The sequence below is a fragment of the Myotis myotis genome, unplaced genomic scaffold, assembly GCF_014108235.1.
Source record: "Myotis myotis isolate mMyoMyo1 unplaced genomic scaffold, mMyoMyo1.p scaffold_m19_p_1, whole genome shotgun sequence".
NCBI lineage: Eukaryota > Metazoa > Chordata > Mammalia > Chiroptera > Vespertilionidae > Myotis > Myotis myotis.
The window spans coordinates 168006490-168027582 of NW_023416313.1; the positions used below are offsets into that span (position 1 = coordinate 168006490).

The 21093-nt window shown below is 40.2% G+C and overlaps 1 protein-coding gene across 5 annotated transcripts in view; it reads left to right on the forward strand.

Annotated features, from left to right (window-relative positions):
• The window catches only part of AP4E1 (adaptor related protein complex 4 subunit epsilon 1), a 73547-nt gene that overhangs the window by 31718 nt on the left and 20736 nt on the right, over positions 1-21093 (forward strand). For all 5 annotated transcript variants that reach the window (XM_036301400.1, XM_036301391.1, XM_036301408.1 and 2 more), the window contains 6 exons: positions 11150-11272; positions 11375-11484; positions 12718-12857; positions 14329-14441; positions 14549-14667; positions 19422-19724. In XM_036301400.1, the coding sequence (XP_036157293.1) occupies positions 11150-11272; positions 11375-11484; positions 12718-12857; positions 14329-14441; positions 14549-14667; positions 19422-19724 (908 nt within the window). The remainder of the gene's footprint in view (positions 1-11149; positions 11273-11374; positions 11485-12717; positions 12858-14328; positions 14442-14548; positions 14668-19421; positions 19725-21093) is intronic.

The window sequence follows — 21093 nt, forward strand, 5'->3', positions numbered from 1 at the left end:
GGGGAGAACAGGGAAAGTTTTTATGAAAAAGTGATATTTAAGAACACAACTGAAGTATGAGTAGGATATAGATAATATATATATGTGTGTGTGTGTGTGTGTGTGTGTATATATATATATATATATATATGGAATAATAACACTATTTTGTGAAGAGACAGGAGCTCTTTATATATATTTTATGTAATCTGAAAAGGTAATTTAGTGATAGGAGACAGGTTTGAGGGGAGAAGTGGGGAGAACTCAGAAAGGTAACCAAAAACACTTCCAATTGTAATAGCCAGAGGGAGGAACTATTAGTTTTCTACTGATCAATGTGAGAAAGCTGGGTGAAGAAATTGGGATATTTAAAAGATAGATATGAAACAGTTTGAATTTGCATGCCATGCAGAAGGGTAGTAGAAGAGGCATTGAGAGGTATTAACTCAAATGAGAAGTCATTTCTTTTTTTATCATTTTTTTAAATTTATTTTTTTAAATTAAATCTTTATTGTTCAGATTATTACATTTGTTCCTCTTTTTTCCCCCCATAACTCCCCTCCTCCCAGTTCCCGCCCCACCCTCTGCCCTCACTCCCCACCCACTGTCCTCATCCATAGGTGCACGATTTTTGTCCAGTCTCTTTCCGCATCTCCCACACCCCTTCCCCCCCCAAGAATAGTCAGTCCATTCCCTTTCTATGTCCCTGATTCTATTATGATCACCAGATTATTTATTCACTTGATTCTTAGATTCACTTGTTGATAGATGCATGTTTGTTGTTCATAACTTGTATCTTTACCTTTTTCTTCTTCTTCCTCTTCTTAAAGGATACCTTTCAGCATTTCATATAATCCTGGTTTGGTGGTGATGAACTCCTTTAGCTTTTCCTTATCTGTGAAGCTCTTTATCTGACCTTCAATTCTGAATGATAGCTTTGCTGGATAAAGTAATCTTGGTTGTAGGTTCTTGGTATTCATCACTTTGAATATTTCTTGCCATTCCCTTCTGGCCTGCAAAGTTTCTGTTGAGAAATCAGCTGACAGTCGTATGGGTATTCCCTTGTAGGTAACTGAGTTTCTTTCTCTTGCTGCTTTTAAGATTCTCTCTTTGTCTTTTGCTCTTGGCATTGTAATTATGATGTGTCTTGGTGTGGTCCTCTTTGGATTCCTTTTGTTTGGGGTTCTCTGCGCTTCCTGGACCTGTAAGTCTATTTCTTTCACCAGGAGGGGGAAGTTTTCTGTCATTATTTCTTCAAATAGGTTTTCAATATCTTGCTCTCTCTCATCTTCTGGCACCCCTATAATTCTGATGTTGGTACACTTGAAGCTGTCCCAGAGGCTCCTTACACTATCTTCGTATTTTCGGATTCTTTTTTCATTTTGCTTTTCCAGTTGGGTGTTTTTTTTGCTTCTTCACATTTCGAATCTTTGACTTGATTCTTGCGCTCCTCTGGTCTGCTGTTGGGTATCTGTATAATATTCTTTATTTCAGTCAGTATATGCTTAATTTCTAGTTGGTTCTTTATCACAACATCTAGGGTCTCATTAGATTTCTTGAGGATCTCACTACATTTATCGGTGGCTTCTAGACAGTTCTTGAGAGACCTTAAAAGTGTGGTTTTGAGCTCTATATCTTCCATTTCTGACATTTGCGTCCTGTTTCTTTGTCTCCGCATTTTTTTATCTTTTCTTGGTGCACCCCCTAGTGGTCTTTGTGCGCAGTCTTGTTGTTAAGCCTTGATTGTTGTCGGCAATACCGGGGGTGATTTGACATCCAGGCTACCTGGCTATGAGAGTCAGCTGTGTCTGCAGTGGGAGAGCTTCTATGCTGGATCTCTAGGGCGGTGCTAATCTAGCGTTTGCCTGAGGCTATCCAGCAAATGGCTTGGGCAGGGCGGATCCCTGGGGATCTACAGGGCAGGCGGAGCGAGCAGTTATGGCTGCTCTCAGTTCTGTCCCTAGGGGCTCTGCCTCTCAGAGTCCCAGCAACAGCTGCAAACCTCGGAGAGAAAGCTGCCTTCGAGTTCTGACCGAAGCCAGACAGTCCCGCTTCTCCCGTTTGAGTCTGGGTCCCCAGAGACTTGCCCGGATCTGGAGCTCAGAGTCTGAAACTCCCTCCTGATTGAAAACAACAACCGCGCCCTACACCTCCAGCCCGCTCCGCGCGCACTCCGCACCTGAGTATTTCACTTCAGCACTGTGCCTCCTCTGAGTCTGGGTATGATATTCTCTTTCCTCCTAGTTGTAGAATTTCCACTCAGCCAGCCTTCCTGTGGTTCTGGATGATGTCCGTTCCGTCCTTTAGTTGTATCTCTGAAGTGGTTGTTCGAGGCAGCAATCTCCTGTGTTAACCTATGCCGCCATCTTGGTTTTCGAGAAGTCATTTCTTAATCTGGTGGAGTACCATGAAGATGGGGATGAAGAGTGTTGCTGTTTCTTTCAGACAATGATAAACTGTTGGTCTTTAAGAATAATGGTTGTAGAAGTGTAGGGTAGAGGGCAGAAATTGAACTAGTTTAATTGAAGGAAAAGATTGACAAAGATGCAGTAGGAATAAGGAGAAAGGTTTGTGTGCGTAAGACTCATGCAGGAAAAATAATGCAAATGGTAGTGAATTGGGATAGTAAATTTAAGAGGATAGAGTTAGGTTTTGCATGTATAAATGGTGATTAAAGTCAGTAAGAGTGGTTTATTCATTTGTTCAACCCGTATTTATTGAATGCCTACAAAACAAAACAAAACCTTGATTTGTAAACTAGGTACAGATTGAGGAAAGAATTAATTGACTTATATTTCTCCATGCTCAGTATGGGAGATTAAAGGAAGAATAAGGTAGACATGGCCCCTGCACTTATGAGTATACTAGAGGCCCGGTGCATGAAATTCGTGAAGGGGAGGGAGGCTATGTCCCTCAGCCCAACCTGCGCCCTCTGCAATCTGGGACCCCTCGAGGGATGTCCGACTGCCCGGTGTGGGATCAGGCCTAAATGGGGAGTCAGACATCCCTCTCACAATTCAGGACTGCTGGCTCCCAACCACTTGCCTGCCTGCCTGCCTGATTGCCCCTAACCGCTCTGTCTGCCAGCCTGATCAACACCTAACTGCCCCCCTGCTGGCTTGATTGCCCCCAACTGCCCTCCCCTGCTGGCCTGGTCATCCCCAACTGCCCTACCCCTGCTGGCCTGGTCTCCTTCCAACTGCCCTCCCCTGCTGGCCTGGTTGCCCCCATCTGCCCTCCCCTGCTGGCCTGGTTGCCCCCATCTGCCCTCCCCCTGCTGGCCTGGGCCTCTCTTGCTGGCCTCCCCCTGTAGGCCTGATCTTCCCCAACTGCCCTCCCCTGCCGGCCATCTTGTGTCCACATGGGAGCGGCCGTCTTGTGTTGGAGTGACATTCAATTTGCATATTACTCTTTTATTAGATAGGATAGTATAATGAACAGTTGACATTACAGTGGTCGGCAAACTCTTTAGTCAACATAGTCAACAGTACAACAATTGAAATTTCTTTTGAGAGCCAAATTTTTTAAACTTAAACTATATAGGTAGGTACATTGTTATTGACTTAATTAGGGTACTCCTAAGGCTTAGGAAGAGTCACACTCAAGGGGCCAAAGAGCCGCATGTGGCTCGCGAGCCGTAGTTTGCCGACCACGGATCTAGGATCCTGCTATGTAATGAGAAGACTAAGGGCCCAGAGGTAAGGATGACCCTTACCAAGGCAGGTGGTTTGGCTAGGAGCTGTCAGAAGATCCAGAGAAGTGTCAGAGTCTTTTCAGGCAGCTAAAGGAAGTTAAAAAGTTTTCCTGAGATATAATCAGTCATTGTCTAGGGTAAAAGTTTTAAAGGCTCTCCAGAAATTCTGTTTAAAATTAGTTAAGAATTTATTTTTCTTGAAGAAAGCCCATTTTTTTTATAATTGCATTTCAGCTTTAATGTTTTTATTTTTTTGAATAGGTAATATATGCACATGGTTCAAAATTCAAAAAGTACAAAAGGGTATTCAGTGAACAGTAAATGTCCCTTCAATCCTTATCACCCACCACCCAGTTCCCCTTTCTGGAGATAACTGCTATTACCTGTTCCTTTTGATTTGGAGAATACTGTATACCTGATGAGATATTTCTTAATGTTGTCCACTGGGACACCCTTCTCTTTTTGAAAAAAAATATATTTTATTGATTTTTTCCAGAGAAGAAGGGAGAGGGATAGAGAGCTAAAAACAACGATGAGAAAGAAACATCAATCAGCTGCCTCCTGCACACTCCCCACTGGGCATGTGCCCACAGCCAAGGCATGTGCCCTTGACTGGACTTGAACCTGGAACCCTTGTGTCCTCAGACCGAAGCTCTATCCACTGAGCCAAACCAGCTAGGGCAGGACACCCTTCTCTTATTAAGATTGCTGGAACCATCCAACACCAACAGTTTGCTTCTTTGTAGGTTGTCAGTCCAGCATATCACCTTCTACAGAAACCTTACAGTTTTGGTAGTTTTGTTTATTTCTAACATTATGCTTTTTATTCCATATTTATATTAATATAGTTTATAGCTAACATGAGTTTTATCAATAGTACTCTCTAGTAATTCTAATATAAATATTTGATTGCTTAAGAATGTGAATTTTAAATTATAAACTTCATAAGGGAAGGGACTGTGTCTGTCTTACTCATCAGCATATCCCAGTATCTGGCACTGGATTGATCAATGAGTAATATGTTTTAACTGAATGGAAGGAAGAGGAAGTTATTTTACTTTTATTGGTTATCTGTTTGAGTTTCAGCCTTGATATTTTCTAAACCATATTTTTGTGAAAGTTCCATTATTATAAATAATGGAAGATATAACTTACTTATGAAAGCATAATACCAGTATAAGACAGAATGTAGAGGGATGGTACAGGGAGTCAGTATTGCAAGAGTTCAGAGGTGATGGAGATCATGGGGCTTTATTAATGTAACTAGAGGCCTTTTGCACGAAATTCATGCAAGGGCCTTGGCCCCAGCCCCTGCCTGTCATGGCCGTGGCTGGGGGTCTCTTGCCACCTCTGCTGCGGCTCCCGCCTGCTGCAGCTTTGTCTGGAAGGAAGGACGTCCGGTCTAATTGGTATATTACGCTTTTGTTATTATAGATAGGACCCTGAAAGGTAGGTAGGATTTAGGTAGCCAGAGGGATGTTGAAGGGAATTCTAGGAAGAAGGAACATGAGAAATGGTGCAGAACTGGAGATATTTAATACACTTTCAGAGAACACTGACTTACTAGCCTGAATGGACAGCTCATAGTGGGAGCAGGGGAAAGGCCATGTTGTGGAAGTCTCTTCATGGTAGCCAAATGAGTTTGGACTAGTAAATCTGGAGGTATGGAAGATTTTTGGGCAGGGTACTGATAAGATGAGAATGACATTTTTAGTAGACTGGTAAATTGGGAGAATTACATAAAATGGAGTACAAGATACAGAACCATCAGGAGTAGATATAAGTACCTTTCCCTGTTTTTCACCATAAGTATACCTAGAAACCCTGGACATCATATGTAAAATAAACATAAGACTCTGAAAGGTGGGGAAATGAAGGTAGACAGGTTAGGGACCTTGGTACACAAGGAATGACACTATGGTGAGTATTAGGTTTTCTTTTTGCCTTGCATACCCCAGACAGCAACCTGGAAATGCCAACAGGTGCAGACAGAACACCCCAAGAAGAAAAGGACAAGCTAGGAAGATAGAAACATTTAGAGAATAGCCCCTCTATCCTAACCAAGCACCACACAGAAAAACTGGGTCCACCAACTGCAGCAAAGGCTTAGAGGAGAGCTGAGATTTCCACCCTCACCAGGTGTAAGGAGTTGCCCCAACCATCCCACTGGGCTGGTGGCAGGGAAGCCTAGGAGGGAAGTAGGAATTTCATTCCTGCCAGATGTTAATGGAGGCACCCCCGCTTCATTATCAGTAGAGATAATGTGGGAAGCCTGGATTTTGCTTTATCCAGGAGTAGGGAGGAGCAAGGTACCTCTCCCTCCCTTTGCTGGGCTGGTGTTAGAGGAAGCTAGTGAAGGCCACCCCCTCAATGTCAGTGGAGGCAACATAGGGAGCAGTAATGAAGTATCCCTTCCTCTCCCAGGCAGGGTAGTGTTAGCAGCTACTCGCACCTCCCACCCAGAATGAATCAGGATTCCCTCCTCTGAAGGTGTCATAGAGGCAGCGTGGAAAACCTGGGCTCCATTGGGTGGCACCCCATCTCCCTGCCAGAGTCGTGTCAGTAGACAGAGACGTAACTTAATTAAAAAGAAAGTAACGTCATCTGAAGGATAAGGTACCTGTAGAACTTCTTCAAATGTTGTGCATATTCCAACCCAACATATCTATGATAAATTCACAATGTCATGGATGTTAGAAAGCTATTAGTTTTAAATTTGGTAATTTTCACTTGATGATATTTTGGTTAGGACCTGGGTTGCTCTGGAAGAGTAAATAAAGCTCCAAGCTATGTTTTTTATGTTTAGAAATCTTCAGAAGCACATTTATCTGAACCATTGTGGAAAGAAGACCGTTTTTATAAACTTACTAGTGGCCCAGTGCACGAAATTCATGCACCGGGGGTGGTGGTGTGTCCCTCAGCCCAGTGTGCACCCTTTCCAATCTTGGACCCTTCTGGGGATGTCTGACTGCCCTGCGGGATCGGGCCTAAACTGGCAGTCGGACATTCCTCTCATAATCTGGGACCGGTGGACCCCCGGCCCGGCGGCGCCACGGGCCTGCATGCGCCCCCGCTGGTGGCCGCTTCCACCGGGGGCCGCTCCCAGGCCAGGTGGCGCAGTGTGCCTGTTCACGATCCCTGGCCTGGCGGCCTCTGGGCTGGGTGGTGCTGCAGGCACCACTTCTGCCAGGGGCCACTCCCGGGCCACGCCTGACTGGTTGTGACTGCTAAGGCGTCTGGGTTAATTAGCATATTCCTCTACTATTATATAGGATATTCAGATATTGTAGAGTTGGAGAATAAAAGGACTTAGTTCTAGGTGGGAAAATAATTTAAACATCTATTAAATTCATTTTCAGGTCATTTACACCTAAGTTGACCAGTAAATGCAGTTTTTGAATTATTAATTTTACCTATATTAGCTTTCTAGAAATCTTATGAGCATCCTATCTAATAAAAGAGAAACAGGTAATTAGCGTATGTCCGCTACCCTTCCCATTGGCTAATCAGCGAGATATGCAAATTAACTGCCTGCCAAGATGGCGGCCGGCAGCCAGGTAGCTTGAAGCTAACATGAGGCTTGCTTGCTTCAGTGATGGAGGAAACCAACGTTCCCTACCTGCCTTGCCGGCCTCTGACCTTGCAGTTTGAAACATTGTTACAAATATAGAAGCTAAACAAAACCCCAGAAACCTGCTTTCAGCCCGCCGGGATCTCAGAGCTGGAGTTGATACAGTGTTTCGATTATAGAACCCAAACAAACCAGATACCTGCTTTCAGCAGCAGAGGCCTCAGAGCTGGAGCCAGAGCTAAAGCTGGCCCAGAATAAAAAAAGAAAAAAAAAGAAAAAAAGGAGCAGTTGGAAGCTTCAGTCACCCAGCCAGCCTGAAAACAGCCCTTAGCCCCTCACCCAGACTGGCCAGGCACCCCAGTGGGGACCCCCACCCTGAAGGGTGTGTGACCAGCTGCAAACAGCCATCATCCCCTCACCCAGGGTGGCCAGGCACTCCAGTGGGGACCCCCACCCTGATCCAAGACACCCTTCAGGGCAAACCAGCCGGCCCCAACCCGTGCACCAGGCCTCTATCCTATATAGTAAAAGGGTAATATGCCTCCCAGTACCGGGATCAGCGGAGCCACGAGGCCTCCCGGCACCGGGATCAGTGTGAAAGGGGGCAGTGCCCAAACCCCCTGATCGCCCTGCGGCTCTGTGTGTGACAGGGAGTGGGGCCACAACCTCCCTATCCACCCTGCTCTGTTCGTGATGGGAAGGTGCCCCAACCCCCTGATTAGCCCTGCTCTGTGCCTGATAGGGGGGAGCTCCCCAACCCCCTGATCGCCCAGCTGCTCTGTGTGTGACAGGGTGCGGCACCCCAACCCCCCCCCCCCCACGGTCCCTGCTCTGTGTGTGATGGGGTAGAGCCATAACCTCCCCATTGGCCCTGCCCTGAGTGTGACAGTGGCGGCCCCCCAACCCCCTGATTGGCCCTGCTCTGTGTGTGACAGGGGGCAGCGCCCCAACCCCCTGATTGGCCCTGCTCTGTGCGTGACAGGGGGTGGCACCACAACCTCCCCATCGACCCTGCCTTGAGTGTGATGGGGCGGTGCCCCAACCCCCCAATTGGCCCTACCCTGAGCGTGACTGAGGGTGGCATCGCAACCTCCCGATCCGCCCTGCTCTGTGCATGACAGGTGGCGGCGCCCCAACTCCCCAATCGGCCCTGCTCTGAGCCGGACCAGGGGCTGCACCTAGGGATTGGGGCTGCCCTCTGCCACCCGGGAGCGGGCCTAAGCCAGCAGGTCGTTATCTCCCGAGGGGTCCCAGACTGCAAGAGGGCACAGGCTGGGCTGAGGGACCCCCCTCCCCCCCGAGTGCACAAATTTTTGTGCACTGGGCCTCTAGTCTATATATAAAAGTTTAGTATTCAGATGAGTAACAAGAAGTTTTTGTAGTAAAATAGAGTTCTGAATGGCAGGAATCCAATAAGGAAGAAATGCCAATTATGATAGAAAATGGAGCATCATCATTTTTAAAAAAAACATATTTTATTGATTTTTTGCAGAGAAGAAGGGAGAGAGATAGAGAGTTAGAAACATCGATGAGAGAGAAACATCGGTCAGCTGCCTCCTGCACACCTCCTACTGGGGATGTGCCCGCAACCAAGGTACATGCCCTTGACCGGAATCGAACCTGGGACCGTTCAGTCCACAGGCCAATGCTCTATCCACTGAGCCAAACCAGTCAGGGCAGAGCATCATCATTTTTAATCTTGCTCAGGGCTGTCACATTATTAGTTCAGGGTTTGATAAATATTTTAGGCTTCATAAGTCACATACGTTTCTGACACATATTTTCCTTTGTGTGTGTTTTCTTTTTTTACAACCTTTAAAAGTGTAATTAGATCCAGGCTGGAATGGCTCAATGGTTGAGCATCGACCTATGAACCAGGAGGTCACAGTTTGATTCCCTGTCAGGGCACATGCCTGGGTTGCAGGCTTGATCCCTAGTGTGGGGTGTGTGGGAGGCAACCGATCAGCGATGTTTCTCTCTCATCATTGATGTTTTCCTCTCTCTCTCCCTTCCTCTCTGAAATAAATAAAAATATTAAAAAGAAAGTGTAATTATATACTTGAAAGTAATATAATGTTATATGTCAATTATATCAATTAAAAAATGTAAAAAACATTCTTAGTTCACAGGCTTACAAAAATAGGCTGAGGGTAGCTGGTTAAGGCTCTGTAGTTCATAAAGTTGTAAAGTCCACTTTTTCATAGCACAGAGCAGACATTTTATAGTGAGGCATCCGAATATACAAAGTATCTTTTTAAGTTAACTTAATTTGTAGGTTTTTCTTTAATTAAAGAAAAAAAAGCTTGACCTTTTTTTCCTCCTGTTTTTTTTTTTTTATCCTTACCTGAGAATATATTTATTGATTTTAGAGAGAGGGGGAGAGACAGAGATAGAGACAGGCATCAGTGTGAGAGAGAAACATTGATTGGTTGCTTCTCCTATGCAGCCCGATCTGGGACTGAACCCGCAACCTAGGTATGTGCCCTTACCCAGGATTGAACCAGCAATCTTTTTGGTGTATGGGACGACACTCCAACCAGCCAAGCCACCTGGCCAGGGCAAGTCAGTTCCCTTCTTTTTTTTTTTTTTGAAGTCAGTTTTCTTTTTAATTAGCACTTTATATTTCTGATTTCTCCTTCTATAGAAAGGGTTTATATAAAGTTTTTTACACAATATTTATGTGTGCCTCAATTGATAGGCAAGTATAAAAAATAGCTAGTTGAATATTCAGAATCTATCATGCATGCAAAGAAGTGTCCGATTGTTATGTTTTAAACCAGGGGTCCTCAAACTTTTTAAACGGGGGGCCAGTTCACTGTCCCTCAGACCATTAGAGGGCCGGACTATAGTTTTAAAAAAGACTATGAACAAATTCCTATGCACACTGCACATATCTTATTTTGAAGTAAAAATACAAAAGGGGAACAAATACAATATTTGTATTTGCATGTGGCCCGCAGGCCATAGTTTGAGGACCCCTGTTTTAAACTTTTGGAAATAGAGAAGGAGTGATTCTGTCAGGGACATTTGATATGCTTCAACTTGCATTAGAATTGTTTTTAAGGCTGCAGAATCTGTCTCACTTCTCATGCTATGATTGCAATAGGCCATGCAGGACTTAGTGGTGCCTACTTGATTCTTCTTTACCGTGGCAAAGCCCAGCCCCACAACTAATGCTCTTTAAAAGAGTTTGAAAAAAATGTTAGTATCACTTTGATCACCTGTCATAGTTATCAGATCTTTGACTGTATAAGGAAATCATATTGAACACTATCAAAGTGTTCAATAGATTGTTTTATATTCTTTGTGGTTAATTTTTAAAGAAGTGATTTGAAGATTTTTGAGCAGTGACTCTACTTTGAAATAAATGCTAAAGTATCCCAAAATGATTATATTGAAATAAATCACATATAGAGTTTTTGTATAGAAGTGGTAGAAACTGTCTGAAAAGAAATTATTTTAAATAAGTAAATTATTTTAATAAATTATTTTAAAGCATTCAAATAGAAATATCTATTTATATAGGAACAATGAAAACGTTACCTATGTGTCATTGGACTGTGAGCTCCTTGAGGGAAGGGTTTTTTCTGTTCTGTTCACTGCTGTATCCGTACTACTAGAACAATGTCTGGCACATAGGGGTGTTCAGTAAATGTTGCATGAATGAATGCATTATTTTTATCTGTTACTATACGTAATTCTCTTTAAACTGTACTCTGTTAACATATCTTAAAAACTGTATAAGTCTGAAAACAGTAACGTTTATATCTTTGAAAATTTTCCAAAAAGATTTTTGACTACAACTGGCCTTCTAATTAGTTTGCTTTGTTATGAGTTCCACACAAATGTTTTCTTTCATTATGCCTTAACATGATCCCTGACATTTTTATGTTTTCTTTCTCTAGCCATTCTGTTTGAATGTGTGCATACAGTCTATTCTATTTATCCCAAATCAGAATTACTTGAGAAGGCTGCCAAGTGCATTGGAAAATTTGTCCTGTCACCTAAAATAAATCTCAAATATTTAGGTAAGATGATTGGTTCTTTTCACAAAAATTACAAAGAGAGCTTTTGAGATTTGCTGGGTATTTGTTGCAGGTCACTTCATACAATGCGATTTTTGCTTTTAGGACTGAAGGCTCTTACCTATGTTATCCAACAGGATCCCACTCTGGCTCTTCAACACCAGATGACAATAATTGAATGCTTAGACCATCCTGATCCCATTATTAAAAGAGAGGTAAACTGATATTTTGAATTATGTATGTGAAAGTATTACAATTTTAAAACTTTTTGTTACCATTATGGAGAGAAATTAAAGTGATGGGCAGTGAGTATGTGTGTGTGTGTGTGTGTGTGTGTGTGTGTGTGTATTTTAACTTTTGAGAGCATTTTATTCTTTCTGCTAAATTTAAGGAACTTTTCTAAAAACTTCTTGTGTTAGTATTCACAGGAATGGTTTTAAATTATGAGTTGGAGAAATTAGGTCCAATTACCTGTATAGATTCATTAATATCTTTTTGGTCCAATAGGAGACCTGCATTTTATTCCCAGTTTTTTTTTATTAGTACAATTTTAAGATATATTATATGATGATTAATAATCTTTCATTGTTCTCTATAATATTTGTAAAATGGGATAATGCATTCCCTATTACATATGTAGGAATGTGTGAAACATTCCTAAAATGATGTTAACTTCTTGGAAGGAAAGGTGTATTATTTGCTTAATTTTCTTCAACTTTTTCCTTTTATAAAATTGTGTGGGTGTCTATATAAATATTTCTGTTAATTCTCATGTAGAGAATTTCTGATTTTAAAAGTACCAAAGATAAAAAGAGACACTAAACATGTAAGTTACTTAAAAGCAATGAGTTAAAAATAGTTATTGAGAGAACATTGTATTGCGTTAAGCAATTGTAATTTTTAAAAAAAGATTATTAATTTTAAAAGGTACTGTGTTTGAAACAAAACTATTCTTACTATTTATGTATTTATCCTTACCCGAGGATATTTTTTTCATTGATCCTTAGAAAGAGAGTGGAAGGGAGGAGGAGAGAGAAAGAGAAAGAGAGAGAAACATCTATGTGAGAGAGACACATCAATTGGTTGCCTCCCACACACATTCCGTCCCAGACCAGGGATCAAGCCTGCAACTGAGGTACGTGCCCTTGACTGGAATTGAACCTGAGACCCTTCAGTCCGTGGGCCAATGCTCTAGCCACTGAACCAAACCGACAAGGGCCATAATTCATTTTTTTTAACAGTAATTTTATTTTTCTTAAGTTCTATTTATTTCTAATAGTTACCATTATTAAGTTCTGTGCATTTTTTGCACACCTATTAAATGACCTGCTCAGGAGATCTATATAAAAGTGGAAGAATCAACCATGTTATAAATATGTGTTACTGTATTTATTGGTGTTATCATGCATAGTTTTATAATACTGTTTTTATTTCTCTTCCTTAAATAGACACTGGAACTTCTTTACAGAATTACTAATGCACAGAATATAACAGTGATTGTCCAGAAAATGCTTGAATATTTACATCAGAGCAAAGAAGAGTATATTATCGTCAATTTGGTTGGCAAAATAGCTGAGCTGGCTGAAAAATATCCTTTGTTTGAACCATAATCATACAATGCCTTTAGTTACACAGTGGTTTAAAATGATTGCTAAGGACATGTTCACTTGCAAGTTGAGTTCAGAGACGCAGCAGTAATTTCCATTCCTGATATTTAAGCCTCTCTGGTCAAAAATAGGAATTTGTGTAGACTTCTTAGGGGATGGCTTTTTTCCTGGCTCTTTTCATTCAGTTGGTCAGTATTATGAGCAAGAAGATACAGGAGCCTCTGCCTGATTTCTCTATCAGTCCCTCCTTGTCTTTGACTTTACTTCCTACTCAGCTTCTTTTCTGAGTAAAAGTTCTTGTTGTTGTTGTTTTTAGGGGTGTGTGGGTTGGCTGGAGGGATCAGGATGCTAACATTTATCCAACTGCAGGGGTTGGCAAAAGTAGGTTTACATTGTATGGAAAATAATAGAATAATTAATGAATAATAATACTCTGTTTTGCATACTTACAACTGTAAATCTACTTTTGCTCACCCCTGTATTGTTTATATTAGAAATTGTCATAATAAAGTAGTTGGGAACTCCATTCACATGTTACTTTTCTTCACATTAGTTTTTTAAAAGTCAGGAACTTCTACTGGTCAAGACTTAATGCTTAAGACAACATAAATTGCCCTGACTGGTTTGGCTCAGTGGATAGAGCGTCAGCCTGTGGACTGAAGGGTCCCAGGTTCGATTCCGGTCAAGGGCATGTACCTTGGTTGTGGGCACATCTCCAAAAGGGGGTGTGCAGGAAGCAGCTGATCAATGTTTCTCTCTCATTGATGTTTCTAACTCTTTATCCCTCTCCTTTCCTCTCTGTAAAAAATCAATAAAATATATTTAAAAAAAAAGACAACATAAATTAATTATCTCATAGTTTCTGTGGGTCAGGAGTATAGGCATGGCTTAGCTGGATTCTCTGCTTAGGGCCTCTTAGGGTTGCATTCTCTTTAAGATGTCTGTGTTAAAGCAAAGGAAGAATGAATGAATAATGTTAATTAAATTATCTTGGAAATTGCTTAAATCCTAGCCAGTGCTCTAGGTTTGGCCAGCAAAATGATAAAATATTAGAACTGAAGAGAAGCAGATTAGATAGGAGGTTAAACAACTTGTTCAAGTAGATACATCACAACATTCAGTCTCTTTGGAGTGTATATTATTTTCCATTATGTATTGTCCGTAATTCGCTGTAACCTTTCTTTCAATTACTTTACATTTATTTATTGGATGGTTGTTATGTACAAGGCAGAGTGCTAGATAAAGCAACATGAACTAGTTTTTAAAATTTATTAAATAAGATTTATTGAGCACCTATTTTACATAAAACTGGAATATAGAACAATTTATTGGCAGAGATTAAAGGTAAAAATGCCAAACTAGGATGAATTGGTTATTTTTAAAAGGTTGATGCAGAAATATAGTTTTAATAAGTGGCATTTGAAGTGTACTTGTTCTTAACACTGTGGACACATATGCTCCTGATAATGCATGGTTTATTCAGACAATGAATGCTGTGTTTTCAGTAGGAGGAGATGTGATGAATCCTGATATTCCCAATAACTTCCTGAGACTGCTAGCGGAAGGTCAGTAAACAATTGCATTCTGTAAAGACTTTTAAATTAAAGGTTTTTACTACAGAGTCCTTAGAGAGTTTAATGAAAATTAAAATAATGTATCAATTTCTTTGTAGGTTTTGATGATGAAACAGAAGATCAACAATTAAGACTTTATGCAGTTCAGTCTTATCTCACTTTACTAGATGTGGAAAATGTGTTCTATCCACAGAGATTTCTTCAAGTTATGAGTTGGGTGAGCAAAGTATATTCAATCATAAATGTTTATAAAATTATATATAAAAGCAAATGCTAACAATATATTCCCTTCAGAAATCATTCAGTTTTACTCAGCTAACTCCTTCAGCTGTCAATTTCCCCCTCTCTTCCCAGTGGCCAACTACCTTCTGTCACTTAACTATTTACTTATCTGCTCATTCTTCCTGCTATCTCACATGTCTAGTCTTTTAAATATGGGTATTTGTTTAGATTTCTCTGTCTACAACACATTTGTTGTGTTTCCATTGTGAATCTATATTTGAATGTGTGAATACTTATGTAATGATGACATATTAGTTAACAATGGCTGTAAAATAATCTTACCACAGACTTAATGCTTAAAACAACATAAATCTATTATCTCATAGTTTCTGTGGGTTAGGAGTATAGGCATGGCTTAGCTGGATTCTCTGCTTAGGGCCTCTTAGGGTTATAGTCAAGGTATTGGCTGGGGCTGCTGTCTCATCTGACATTCGACTGGTAAAGAGTCCACTTCCAAGCTCAGAAATCAGTTTCTTCGGCTGTAAAACTGAGGGTTTGAGGTTTACACTGTCAATTGTAGGCTTCTAGAATGACCTTTAGTTTCCTGCCATGTGAGCTTCCCAACATGACTGTTTGCTTCATGAAAGCCAGCAAGGGAAATCATCTCTTTGTAAGATGAAAGTCACAATTTTATGTAATTTAACCACATACAATCACATATATCTGTCATCTTTGTGTATTCCTTCTCTGCATAGGGGTGTTTATAGGGGAGATTTGGAGAAGTGCAACTTTTGGGTCATAGGATATGCACATTTTAATATTTTATAGTTTTGCCAAAACTTAGCATGTTAACTTAAATTTTATCTACACTTTTATTTAAGAATTTTAATTTTCTTATCTGTGGGAATGTTGAAACACTAGTAATAACAAGAACCACTATACGTTTCTTCTAGATTCCCAGTTATTATTATTATTTTATTTTTTAAAATTATTCATGTCAGAGAGAAAAAGAGAGAGGGGGATAGAAACATCATCAATGAGAGAGAATCATTGATCAGCTGCCTCCTGCACGATCCCTACTGGGGATTGAACCTGAAACCCAGGCATTTGCCCTGACAGGGAATTGAATTATGACCTCCTGGTTCATGGGTTGATGCTCATCCACTGAGCCACACTGGCCGGGCATCCCAGTTATTATTTTTAATCATCTTTGCTTTATTCTGTCAACACCTATATCTATATCTAGGTCTACCTCTATACAGTTTGTTTTACTGGACCATTTAAAATTGAGTGGCAGACATCATGACACTTGACCCATAAAAAAATTGAACATGAATCTCATAAGAATGACATTATTCTAGATAATGATAAAACCATTATTATACCTAAGAAATATTAATTTATTAATATCACCTAAGATACAGTTTATATTCAGATTTATTCAGTTGTCAAAAAAAGAAAAAGTCTCCTTAAGGCTGTTTTTCTGTTCTTCCCAATCCTAGATCCAGTAAGGGTTTGCAAATTCTGTTTATTTATATCCTTTTTAGCCTTTTAAGAATTTTATAATGAGCCTCAGTTTCTTTTTGTTTTCCTGACATTGATTTTTTTGGATGAATACTATTGAGTTGTAGAATGTCCAACATTTCTGAATTTCTCTGATTATTTCTGGTTCTGTTAAACATTTTTAGCAAGACTTCTACATTGGCAATCATATGTACTTTCTACTGCATTATATCAGGATGCATATAATTTCAATTCCTTCAAATATCAGTGATTGTAAGTTTGTTTGGTGAAGACATTGACCTTTAGATTTCTCCATTGTCAAGGAGTGCTTTCTCTTCAGTAATTTATAACTAATCTGTGAGGTGATTCTGTGAGGCTCTGTGAACATCTTTTCCTCAGCTCTCTTTCGCCAGTGCTTTTAGCATTGATAATCCTTATGCTAAATTGGTTATTATATTTGGTGGCCATTTGCTTTTTTTCTCCATGAACATGACATGTCATTTTATTTATTTATTTATTTACATTCCATATATTTAGAGTGTTTTTATTTCTACAGTATATAAATCCTGTACATGTTTTGTTAGATTTATACTTAAGTAATTCATTTTCTTTAGAGAAGTAGTAAATGTATTTTTAATTTTGGTTTCTATGTTTGTTGCCTGGCAATCTCTAATTGTTTTTGTATATTTCTTGAAACATTAACAATTTTTTCATTTCTGTTCATGAGAGATATTGGTCTGTAGTTTTCATATTTCTTCTCTGTTTGGTTTTGGTATCAAGGTAATGCTGGCTTCATAAAATGAGTGAGGGTGTTCTTTTCTATTTTCTGGAAAGATTGTGTAGAAGAGAGTTGTTTATTTTTAAGTGTTTGGAAAATTTCCTGTTATCTTTTCTGTTACTGATTTCTAGTTTGATTCTATTGTCAGAGAAAATACTGTGTGATTTCAGTTCCTTTTACACTTGTTGAGGTTTGTTTTACGGCCTGTGCCGTTGTCTGGGTGGTGCTCTGTTCTCTGGGTGCCTGAAAAGAATGGGCATTCTGCTGCCGTTGGGTGGTGTGTTCCATAAATGATGGCTGCATTCCTTTGGAGATGGTGTGGCGACAGGGGTGTTAAGGTTAAACAAGTGGCCTCTGCTGACGCTGTGAAGGGGTGGCCTTGTTATTGCTGAGCAGTGGGGAAAGTGCTGACTCCCCACACGCAGGGGTCCTCAAACTTTTTAAACAGGGGCCAGTTCACTGTCCCTCAGACCGTTGGAGGGCCGGACGATAGTTTAAAAAAAACTATGAACAAATTCCTGTGCACACGGCACATATCTTATTTTGAAGTAAAAAAACAAAACAGGGACAAATACAATATTTGTATTTGCATGTGGCCCGCGGGCCATAGTTTGAGGACCCCTGCTCCACAGGCTTCGCATCCCCAGCAGAGAGGGGAAGGGCAGGCACCTCTTTCTACCTGGGTGGAGGTGATGTAGGCTTCCTGTGGGGCCTTCGTGGACACTGCCAAAGAGTGGGACTCTGCAGCTCGGTGGGATGAAAGTCCTGACCCCCCCGCTCGGCCTTCTCGGTCACCATCCTTGTGGGGGAGTTGTGCCTCTTACAGCCTGGCAGGGGTTCAAGTCTTGGCCCTTCACTCTGCCTCTGTTGGTACGTGTAGGGCTGCCGTTTTTTTCTCTGTGGTGCTTAGCTGGAGTCCAAGCTTTTTGTCTTCTTGGCTACTTGGCTAGAGGGCTGGCTTTTCCTGGGACTTTTTTGTTTGAGCCCATTGGTGTTTCCAGGTTGTTAGTTCTCTAGTATCCAGTCTGGGGTGTATGAGGCAACAGATAACTCACTGTATTATTCCTTAGGTCCCAAGGTCCTTAGCGATTCGCCTTTTTTCACCTTTTACAGTCTTTTTACTGTGTTTTATTTATAACATCAAGGGTTTTTAGGTGTATTTCATGGGAAGAATAGGGGGAAAATGCTTCTATTCCATCTTCCTAGAAATATAAATTCACCAATTTTTGAACTGGGATTTAGGCTACCTGCTCTTCTAGAGAGGTAACTACTTTTATTAAAGCACTCAAAAATTATCTTATTATTTAAGGATTGAACTTAATGAGTCGTATTTCTTTGTTAAAAAATATTTTTGATTTCAGAGAGTAAGAGAGAGGGAGGGAGAGGTAGAAACATCAATGATGAGAGAGAACCATTGATTGGCTGCCTCCTACACTCTCCCTACTGGGGATCGATCCTGCAACCCAGGCATGTGCTCTTGACAGGAATGGCACCCAGGACCTTTCAGTCCACAGGCTGATGCTCTATCCACTGAGCCAAACCTGCTAGGACAATGAGTCGTATTTCTTTTTCCTCCTCTTCTTGTTACTAAGCGATACATCCTTCCTTGACTGTCACCTCACCTCCCTTTTTTTTCTTGCTAGTGCTAATGTTACACCAAAGACATGAAAATACTTAATAAATACTATTTAGGAAAGGTCTCACAGTCCATGAGTTCTCATTTTATTAGTGATTTTTAGACGAGTAGGATTATATATCTCCTGGATAAGTTAGATGTAAGAAAAATGATATGTAACATAAATCAGTGTTCTTCAAAGTTCTGTGGGTCATCTTCATCAGAATCAGCTGATGCTTGTTCAAAACGTGCAGTGCAGATTATCACCGCAGGCATGCTATAGTTTCTGTAGGTTGGAATTTTTCTCACATTAGTCTGAGAGAATTTGAGAGCTTTGGTTCAGTAGTGATCCTAACCAGGAATTGAAGAGTGTCTCTTCTGGAGCACTGCAGTGAAGGGATTTGTACTCTTTGACAATCTCTTTTAATATATCTGTGGTTAAAGCCTAGAAATCTACATTTTAATGAAACACTTCCGGTGACTCTTATGCATGCTAGCATGTGAAACCACTCATTTAAATACTTTACTGGAAAGTAATAACAGAATGTGAAAATGCTGGTAAAAACCAACAGCCAAACCTGGAAGTTCAGAAGAAGGCTAACTGGTCAAGGTGTCTGTTTTGTATATTGTTAATGATTAAGATGTAGAAAACATTTTTGTATTAAGTTCCAATTCTTGATATAATTTTGAACTAATATGTACAATTTGATCTTTAATATATTTTTTTACCACGAGAATATGTTTAATCTAGATTAGATTCACTTCAGCAATAGGCACTTTGTTTAGATTTCCAAGTATAGTTTGCTGTATAACTTGATATTTGTATATAAACATCTCCTTGTTTTACTCATAGGTATTAGGGGAGTATTCCTATCTCTTAGATAAGGAAACGCCAGAAGAAGTTATAACCAAGCTCTACAAGTTACTTATGAATGACTCCATTTCTTCAGAAACAAAAGCCTGGCTAATTGCTGCCGTGACCAAATTGACACCTCAGGCACACTCTTCTAACATTGTTGAGAGATTAATCCAGGAATTTACGGTATCTTTGGATACTTGTCTGAGACAGCATGCATTTGAACTAAAGCATTTGCATGAGAATGCAGAACTTATGAAGAGTTTGCTTCCAGTTAATAAGAGTTGTGAAGACATGGTGGTAAGACATCTGTGTTCTACCTTTTTAAAAATTGCATAATCTTTAAACAATAATTTTTATGTCAGAAATGTATCAAAATATAGTTTCTGTAGGTTGGAATTTTTCTCTCGTTAGTAGAAGAGAATTTGAGAGCTTCTGTGCAGTAGTGCTCCTAAGTCAGGAATTGAAGAGTGTCTCTTCTGGAGAACTGCAATGAAGGATTTGTGCTCTGACAATCTCTTTGAATATATAATAATTCAAGAATTTTTATCTCCTTTGAACTCTAATACGTCGTTTTATTATTCCGCTCTTTTCTTTGAGAATGTAAAAGATAGTTCTCCATTTTATTTTGTCCATCTACTGTCTAAATTCTTTACCACTTTGGAATCTGATCACCAACCTTTCTTTCTCCCACCTCCTTTTAGCTACCACCCCTTTTAACCCAATGCACTCAGTCTGTCCCTCAGATTGGTGTAAATCAGAAAACTTCCAAAAGGAAACCAGATTTGCTCAAATTTTTATGTTAGATGTCATATAGTTGATAGAGAGGATGGGTGGTATTCCCACTAATTCTGAATCAGATTTTCATGACTTGTATTAATTTTGAAGCTTTGTTCCTTCGTTCTCTCAATAGGTCCTCAAAGGCAAAGGCCTTGCTTTAACATTTGGCAGACATTTCAGAGACGTTCGTTGAGATGATCAATAAATATGCTGCATATAAAATTAAATTAGGAAATAACCACACTTCCTCTTTTCTCCAAGAATCTTAGTGAAACTAAACCTTTCCAGATTCAGAGTGTGACAAGCCACTTAAATGTTTGAGAATTACTTGCTGTTCTAAATTATCTGAGTTGTTTGCATATGTTTGGCTAAATCAGGAGAAGCTATTCTGGTTTCTGAGGTTATCACTACTATCCTCTTGTGTATATCTCATTTTTCTTTCTCTTCTTACTTTTTCTCTTCTCCTTTTTCCCTTACTCATTCTCCATCTCTTGTCCCCCCCCCCCCCCATTTAATCATTCTCTAGTACTTCTCTATTCCTGTTGAAATTAGTTAAGTAATTTTCCATAGATTTTTGAAAAAGCATTTTCAGGTAGAAAGGAATTGGGTAGTTAAATAAAAGGCACTGTGGGAGGCCAAATAATAGCTCCCCAAGAGGTTCACATCTCAATCTCTGGAACCTGTGTGTATGTACCTTAGATGGTAAAAGGGACTTTGTAGATGTGATTAAGATAAGAATTTTGTGATGGCATTATCCTCGATTGTCCATGAGATAATCACAAGGGTCCTTAGAAAAGTGAGGCAAGAGTTCAGTGTAGAGAAGGCAGAGTAGCTATAGAAACAGATCAGAGGGATGTGGCCACAGCCAAGGGATGCTGGCAGCCCTCTA